The following is a 9,201-nucleotide window of genomic DNA, read 5'->3' as shown; positions in this document are numbered from 1 at the left end:
TCTAACTTATTACATAGCGTACGCTGCCGCATGTATCTAGTCTCGTCGCTCTGAACAGGCTTTGTTTAATTTTTACTGAAAAACGTAAGCTAAATGTTACAAAAGATGTAAATAACGAATAGTTAACTCACTGAATTTTCTAGCCAGTTGAAGCAGTCAGACCCGATTGAAATGTGCAATTCCGTGTAGCATGACATGTGTCAGGTGCGCAGATGTCTCTTCCTGACAACGACCAGGCAGGCTGTAACCATGGTGGCTTCTTTCTTAGAAGACCATGCTCCACAACAAAGACATTCTTGTGAGGGGCAGGACTGATCATAATTTATGTCCTCCCACATTCACTACTTAACGTGTTTTAGTTTTGTACTATTACCCCTTTAATAAACAGTGCGGGGTTCACACTCGTGACTAACGAAAGGGAAGCTGCAGCCTCTCCGGGTGTAAGACCACATTTTCGAGGGCACCGGACGTGCAACGCGCTGCATGCTGTGGAGGCAACCCTCCCCGCAGGGTGGGAGATACGCCACAAATGGCAGGCAACGGCCGGCTGCTTCTGTTATATAATCTCTTTAATGGGAGGGGAGAGGATGCTGCGTGATATCACGGAGCAGAGGGGCGTACGTGTGTTGTTTGTTGGCCGGGGTGCGTTTGGAGCGGCTGACAGGACCCCTTTCCCTGACGAAAGCACGCGCGCTCTTTCTGGTTTCCATGGAGACGCCCAGGAGCTCGCGCTGCAGCTTCCATTGAGCCGAGGAGCAGCATCATCATCATCAGCACCAGCAGCTGCAGCAGGGCGAGCTGTCCGCGCGCCGCTTCAACGGCCGCGCTAGGCGGCAAATAAACGGCAGCTGCGCGAGGCGCGGGCCATGGATCTGCAGGACTGCGGCCCTGAGAACTCGGAGGCGCCAACCGGCAAAATGAACCGCACCGCCTTCAAGCTCTTCGTCAAGCGCAAGTCGGGCAGCGCCATGCCAAGCATCTTCGGGGTGCGCAGCAAAGGCGAGGCGGCCAAAGGCAAAAGTCTGCCCAGAAGCCAAACGCACGACGGGCTGGCCGCTGAGGCCGCAGCGGTGTTGGAGAGCAGTAAAAAGGAGGAGAGCTCCCATACCGAGACGTCTCCTGGCGTTAGCGACGACCCCAAGCCCGTCCCTGCACCCAAAACATATGGCTTTTTCTCCCTGCTACGAAAGGGCGGCGGCGGGGGAAAGGGTGAGCCGGGCCCCCAGCAGCCGCCATCGCAGAGTAAGGATGGTAAACAAAGGCGTGGGGGGTTGCGGGGACTTCTAAGCGGCATGCAGCGCTGGCGGCGGGGCTCCGAACCGCCCCCGGTGGAGCCGCTTAGCGCTTCTCTGACCGCCAGTATGGAGCGTATCCCTGAGGAGCCCCCTCCGCCTCCCCCCGAGGAAGAGCCCCGGGAGGCTGAGGACGACGAGTCCCCGCTCTCTTCGCTGCACATTGAGGATATTATCCAGGAAGCGGAGGGCCGCGCAGGCGAGGAGGAGGATGATGAGACGCTTTGCCAGGGCCTCGAAGACGAGGAGGCGCCGCTGGAGGAGCTACCGGGCCCCACGGAGGATGAGGGCGTACTGGAGGAGCTCCCCGCGGAAGAGCCTCCGCCGCCTCCTGTGCACACCCTGGTGCCCCTGGCCGCCCTGGAGCCGCCTCACGCCGAACTGACTGTGGAGCGCGCTGGGCTACTGTTCACAGACGCGGCTTCGCTCAAAAGCTTCGACTCGCTGACTGGCTGCGGGGACATCACTGCGGAGCCCGAGGAGGAGCGGCCGGGAGAGCCCGAGGTGGAGGTCGTGGAGGAAGAAGAGCCCCCACCACAGGAGCCCGCTGCCCCTGAGCCTGCTCCGGCCGACCGGCCGCTGCCCCTGCTCATCTACCAGGGTGGCGGCGAGGAGATGGCCAGTCCCGAGGGCGTCGACGACCCCGAATTGCAGGACTTTTGGGAGGGGCTGCCCAGGCCACAGGAGCACGAGGCACCTGTCATTGACAGCCCCCCTCTTTCAACCGAGGACAGGCCGTCCCCCAGGGGCTCCCCCAGCCCTACAGAGGATCCACAAACCCCAGAGCTGGTCAGCCCTATTCGCCTGGAGGAGGAGAGGGTGTCAAGGGGGAGCTGCAGCGGGGAGGCCCTTTATGACCTCTCCCCGGAGCCCATGGAACAACGTGCGCTGCCTGAGAATACCTCCGCCCCAGTGACCCTTACCAAACCCCTGTCACCGGTCACAGCCACTTGCCCCCAAAAAGCCACAACGGGAGGGGGTGCCAAAGACTCCAGGATCCCCATCAGCCGCAAACACCTCCCCGTGCAGTGCCCGCAGCCCGGCCAACAGCCAACCAGTAAAAGTGAGATCCCCAGAACAAAAATCCCCGTATCCAAGGTGCTGGTGCGTAGGGTCAGTAATAAAGTCATAACTGGCACAACGTATAAGACTTCAACTCTCCAGGACACTGGTAAAAAGTAGACCTAAGGTCACATTTGACTGCTGTGCAGAACCATCAGATAAGAAAGAGCTACTCTTGAAAAGTATGCTCCACGAAGGGTCTGGTAACTAAAACGGAAAGCATGTTTTGGGACCCACAGATTTGTCTTGTCCTAAACTTAAATATGAGCAGCTAAGCACTTTTCTTTCTGAAAGCACTGAACCTTTTGAGATCACATTCACAGACCTATGCCAGAATGACCAATATGCTGGTTTATCTAGAACTCACCAATTGTATTCCAGTTTAAAGTTACACCAGGTCAGTTGCATAGACTTGTTCTGTTTTTTTGTTTGTTGAACCTCAACTGTTTACAGGCTCTAACAAACTCTAAAACAAGATTGTCCAGCGGACAACTGCCAAGTGTTTGCACTCTGCAAAGAGAGGTTGGGTTATCGAACCGTGTGATGTTTTTTGAGCAGGGAATAGTTGGCAAAGATTCAGATCCATAAGTTTAATATTTGTCCAGACTTCCTAATACGGATCAGGGAAGCATTACCACTTTCAAACGTATTTCGTCAGTAGTTTTATACAGACACTTTTCCAGCATAATTTGCAGTAGAAGCACTGTTTACATGTTGCCACTTTGTATGGAAAAAATATAACCTTGTACGACTGGAATCCAACTCACTTTTAAATGGTGTTCTTAAAGCTGTTTGAAAATTTGTTATAGTGTGACATCACTAATGCACTCCTCTCTGCCACACGATTTACGTTCATTTTTTTTCACTTTATTTTGTAGAGATTTGTGATCAGACCCACTCGTGTATTTTTTTAAAGTAATAATATTAATTAAAACACAGAATATGCAAGAAGGATTTTAATAAGAACAATAAACTAAGTCTGATTCATTGCTTGTGGACCACAGCAGATGTCAGCTATACTTGATAACCATTCTTTATCATTTTATTTGCACTTCACTTTAAAGCTATCCAGTATAAAGGTACATGCATGTTGTGACGGGAAGAGTATGTGATGTAAGAGGTGAGAGTTGAAGTGAACGTTTATTAGATCGTCTCTGTACTGTTCATGTCCAATATCCATAGTCTACACAAAATTATCACTTATTCCGAGGACACGGGTTTCATGGTGTATAGTGAGCCACATAGTTTTAAATCCTTGTGCAACACAATTTTTCACATTGCAACCTTTTTTATAATTTTTTTTCCCTTTCTTGTGATAGATGGCTTGTAACTCCACTTTTGTACTTTTAAAATGGGTTATATTTGTGTAACCTGATTAATGACGTGCAGCAAACGATCACCTACCAACAACTTCTTCACTGAATGTACATCAAATGGAAGAGGCACCTCAGTAGGGTAAATTGAATTAGACCCAGTCTTTACTTGTATCAACAGTCCAAAGAAGAAACAATTACTGTGTAGTCTTGGTTGTGTCAAATTAGAAAGTTTTCATTCAGTTTCCTCATAAACGTAAGTTTTTCATCAAAAATGGCTTTTAAACCAATTTATCCAAAGATTATTAAATATTGGAAAGAAACAGCCAGTGTATTTTTGTTTCTTCTTGCAGAACTCCTTCTGGGCTGTAAACCAGAATAATGTAAAATTGATACATTTGAAAACAAATTACATTAAAACATTTATTCACCACATGATAAAACACAATGTGCCGTAACCTATGATGACAGAAAAAGCTCGCCATAGGTTATGATACGTTGTGGCTCATTATGTGGTGAATACATTTTTTTTAATGTATATTTGATTTTAAAGTGATAACATTTGTAGAATTATGGTTTACAGCTCTGAAGAGGTTGAAAGTTTAGCAAGCAGTAACGAAACACGCCAGCTGTTCTTTCTTTTCTCCCCCCCCCCCCCTCCTCTTGATATTTAACAATCTAGAAGTGACAATTGGGTGTAGTTGAATTCACTCTACAGAAGTGCCTCCCATAAGATGTGTATGATTGATTTGCAAGCTTTTGGGCGGCTGGCTCATAGGGGTGGGCACTCTTTGATACACATACTGTAGACCTAGGAAATGCAGAATTTAACCTACAGCTGTCACAGTAAATTCTCTACTGAACCCATCCTTTGTCGGTTTACCTTCATGTAGGTATTGGGTATCATTTCATTTGTGTACAGTTAGACTCTTCATTGTACTCTGAAACATATGTATGCTTTGTAAGGCATAATTCAGTGTTATGGCATAGGTAGGCAGTTGGCTCTTTTCCTCAGGAAACACAATCAAGCAGCACTATTTCTCATCTAGGTTAAAGTTAGGGGTTTGTATCCTGGAATGTCCTTTTAGAAAGGGAATGTGTGTGCATTTACAGAACAGATCAATAATTCTTACAAGGTATTGTCCTATTTTGTGATTCTGATTACATGTTCATATATATTTTGGCAGTCCTGCTGCATTTGATTGAGGAAACCAGATAAAAGATTAATTCTGATTCATGTAGCTTACTGCAACCAGTTGAGTAACCATGTGTTTTATTTCGCTGTGAAGTCTTTGGTGACAATGTTCTGGAATACAACTATATTTTTCATAGAGATGCCATCAGTACATTCCATGTTTTTTCCCCTGCCATTCGTTTAGTGTTGTTTCACATCTGCACCCTACTTGCGTTCCTGTGTTGTAATTGAATATAGAGGTGTGGCGCATAGTTTCACAATTTAAAGTTATAGAACTATGGTATTACTGAAAGTGGTGGCACACAGAAAATGCTCTTGATAGCTAATAATTTGTTGAATTTTACTGCATGAAAGCACATAGCATCTGACCGAATTGAAAAAAAATAATTTGATGAAACTGTTTCAAGTGATTATACTCCTGCAAACTATGTAGATATGTCTATGGGCTTATCAGTCGTGTATTTATGACAGGCTTTGGCTATGCCAGTTGCCTAATGGCTGTTCTTTAGAAACAGTGCTTTGGGCTGGGGCTCATTTCACTTCAAGCCCACCATAAAAGTGATTGGGCAGATGCACACGGAGCAAACATTCTTAATTTGTCCTAAATCAAGCCTGCTTATTAATTTGTCATTTTATAATTTTTTCTTGGCAGTTGCTGCTCAAAAACTCGATGCTCCATATTTTATTCCATGTAAAATGTGAATATTTTAGGCAAATGGGTACATTTAAGGACATTGACTTGGACAGAGACTTTATGCTGGTAATCATCCCATGTATTACATATTTCTTTTTCAGTTCTTGTAACAATACTTTTGGACTTTGCTTTTAACTCTGATTTGATATGAACTGCTTTCATTTAGTACACATTGTAATTTCGCAGTGTTTTTGTTACTTTTTCAAGGTGTAAGATTTATTTCTTTAGGATTTGAATTTGTCAGTACAGTGTAACACTGCCACTTTTTTCACTTTCGGACTGGAAAAATAGCATTTACTGCAAAAGACGTGGTATGCGGTCAGAGATCCAAGGTATGTGTTGGAGGCACATACTATTCCTGTGCTTAAGCCTTTTGAGCAACTACGTAAGAGGAAACCCTGATGTGAAAAGAACAGAACTAGTAAAATGTGTTCATAATATTTCAGACAAGATATCCCCTGTATGAGTAACGATTTATCATGGATCCATTAAATAATCTAGGCAGGAAAACTTTGTAACAAACCAATTCTTATTACAGATTGATGTGATCTATCCAGTAACAATCTGACATACCCCACTACAGCTTTTGTAACCAAACATGTAACTCTTTACATATTTATACAATTGTGAATAGGATCATGACAAATACAATTTGTTTTTATTGTGATGATCATTTAACCCTGAATGTTTACTTTCACTAGCGAATTGGGAACAATGGAAACCATAAATGGTCTGCTCTTGAAGAGCTACTTGTAGGATAAGCAGTGATATTGTTACAAACAATTTCCCAATGAAGTCCAGAAATTGGTTCTCATGAAACATACAGTTGTCCTTTTGTCAGTAATATGAATTTCTTTTATGTTCCTTAATTGGAACATCTTACTCATCTATATCTAATGTTTGACTTGGATGTAATGTCTGAGATGATACAGATTAACCATGCATAGCATACATGATTTTGTGTATGCATAGTGTGTACACCCGTGCATGTATGTTTGTGTATGTCTATGTACATATGTTTATTATATTTATGCTTGCATGTGTGCATATTTCTGTATATAGTGTAAAAATCTATTGTAGCACAGATTGCAAAATGTTGCTTCTAGAAAATGAGGAATTCCTAGCCGAACATCAGCTCCCCTACATTTGAACGTAAGTCGGAGAAGATGGAATTGAAGAGATAAGCATGTACAATGTTCTAATGTATTTAGAGACCTTTAATTTGGTTAAATCTAGACTGTGCTGTCTGCCTCTTGAGCAGTGGATTGGAATAATTATAAAGTACTGATCTAAAGATAGTTGAATTTTACTTATGTGCCTGGCGAGACTTCTGAAAGGCATTTTGTATGGTTAATGGCTAAACAGATGTATGTAGAGTGGCAGCACTTGCCAATAATTAAATTCCTAAGTTCAAAGGCAGAACTCCTGACTGCTTTTGATTTAGTGGTAGCCTAAAATCTTTGTTTTTGTCCTACTTCAGTTTCTCCGGTACAAGCTCTCAAATCCCTAAATCAGTTTTTCTTTAACTTTTTTTTCTTTATGTACATCTATTTTCTTTAAAAATTGCTCTATCCAAGAGATGAGGTCTTGATGGGTTGTCGTCCATAAGGCTCCTCCATGGCAGATGTATGCATGTCGAGTAAGACTTAACATTTCCTGCATAGATTGACTAACCGACTGCCAGATCACATTAAAATGCATTAGTTACCTGAAATTACCCAAAGTGGTTTCACTCTTTGTATCATACATTGGGGCTGATTCATCAAATCGTGTAAGTAAGGGTTTCACTGTTACAAAAGTACAGTTTTATATATTTTTGCAAGCCATTTGAGACTTGGACCCAAAATGTCCAACTCCCCACTAGTAAAAGTACAGAGAGGTTTTAGTCCTTTACTGTTTGCACTAAATGTATATTAATATTCCCAGTATATGTTTTGGATCCAATTCACAAGGGCATGTAAAAGGACGTACAGTGGTACTATTTTATGTACTCTAAAATGCCTTTGTGAAGAGGCCCCTTTTTTGTTCTACTGGATTTCAGTATACAATATTCAAGCTAAAGTGCTACATGTATTAACTGCTGAGACTAGGATTGTCAATCATGTTGCCCCGTTTGCATTCTGTAGGGATGGTTATGAGTGACACTTTAAATTATGACCCCTGTGCAAACACCAGTTTGCGCAGGGATCGCAATTATGAGTGTTGCGATATTTATTATATCTGATAGTTAGTTACTTAGTGCTATAAAGTCCACTTCCTTAAATACCGGCAGGCCAATCCTCTCAATCTAAAGAGTAAAAAAAAAAGAGACCTGGAAAATACAGGAAGCTGTAAGCACCAAAAGCTGCATGTTCTGGTCCATTCCCAGGGCAAAATTCGAAATATGCGATTGTTATCGCACTTGATAAAATTACATTTTGAGTATTATCTGATTGTTTAATTATCCCGTTCAACCCTGGGATATCCTTAATCGAGCACTAAACATTCAGTTGTAGAGAATATGCAAACTACTTTCACACACAACTGTGACGTGCTGGAGGCAGGAGCAAAGGAGTAAATGAGGTGATCTTTTTAGTACAGTAATGTGCTAGTTCATTATTAATCTTTTGAGCCAATGAGTAATAAAACATTTTGTCCCTTTGCTTTCCCTTTACCCTAGTCTACTGCTCTGCCCATAAGTCACATGAGGGCCAATCACTAGGATTCTTGACTAGCTCCTCTGTAATAATGCCTTATTACAGAAATATATAATTTGGCACACCATAATATATAGCAAATGTGAAAATTGTGATTAACTAAGTTTTGTACGTGTAATTAAAAATATGATTATCGGAATGGGACAGGGTGAATATATATCCCTCACTAAGACAACCTTAAAGTTCCCTCACATTACAAAATTAAAATATTTAGTTACCTAAATCAACTGCAATAAACATGCATAGGCACTCCCATCCAAGCAACACAAAGACTGCCAGGCCCTCCCAGTCTACATTTCCCTCTAAATATACAACAAAGTTATGTAACTCAAATGGGTAAATACAAATGGTAATGTTAAAAAAATCCGCATAGTACATAATTCTGAAATCCAAAAGGAGGATTGCACTTGCTGTATAACAACTACCTTACAGATTCACCCGACTGTTCTTTCTCTGCTCTCTTAACAAGTCCTATTCTCAACAACCTCTCATTGGTTGCCAACATACTACCACCACAACCCCAGGCTGCTGCCTACCGCATCTTCAATCTGCTATCTTTCTGAGACATCTTGAACCATTTAACAAGCTTTGACCAGTTTTTGATATACCTTGATTAATACCTAGGGGGTCAATTGGCTCCACCATTACTGGTCTAGCAGCCAAAATAATTTGCGTTCTACTTTTATGGAGAAATAATATTTAACCCCTTCCCCGCTCATGACGGAACCGTTCCGTCATGAGCCACGGTTGCCGTGTGCTCATGACGGAACGGTTCCGTCATGACACGCCCGTTGGCGGCCGCTCCGCCTACGCGGCGCTGTTTCCCCGCCTGTGCGGGGGGACAACGCAAATGGGCGGAGTCATGACGGAACCGTTCCGTCATGAGCACAGGTCAACCGTGGCTCATGACGGAGCGGCTCCGTCATGAGCACAGGCCCGCCGCGCTGCC

At 43.4% G+C, this 9,201-nt stretch overlaps 1 protein-coding gene across 1 annotated transcript; it reads left to right on the top strand.

Annotated features, from left to right (window-relative positions):
- Window positions 1-586: 586 nt before the first annotated feature.
- On the top strand, window positions 587-8,992 carry AMER2 (APC membrane recruitment protein 2). The gene has a single exon (XM_085621605.1). The coding sequence runs from the start codon at window positions 867-869 to the stop codon at window positions 2,472-2,474; it is 1,608 nt and encodes a 535-aa protein (XP_085477731.1). The 5' UTR covers window positions 587-866; the 3' UTR covers window positions 2,475-8,992.
- Window positions 8,993-9,201: the final 209 nt, after the last annotated feature.

The sequence above is a fragment of the Triturus cristatus genome, chromosome 8, assembly GCF_964204655.1.
Source record: "Triturus cristatus chromosome 8, aTriCri1.1, whole genome shotgun sequence".
In the NCBI taxonomy this organism is placed as follows: domain Eukaryota; kingdom Metazoa; phylum Chordata; class Amphibia; order Caudata; family Salamandridae; genus Triturus; species Triturus cristatus.
Note: the sequence above shows the minus strand (reverse complement) of the source record. Positions and strands in the feature narration are given on the sequence as shown.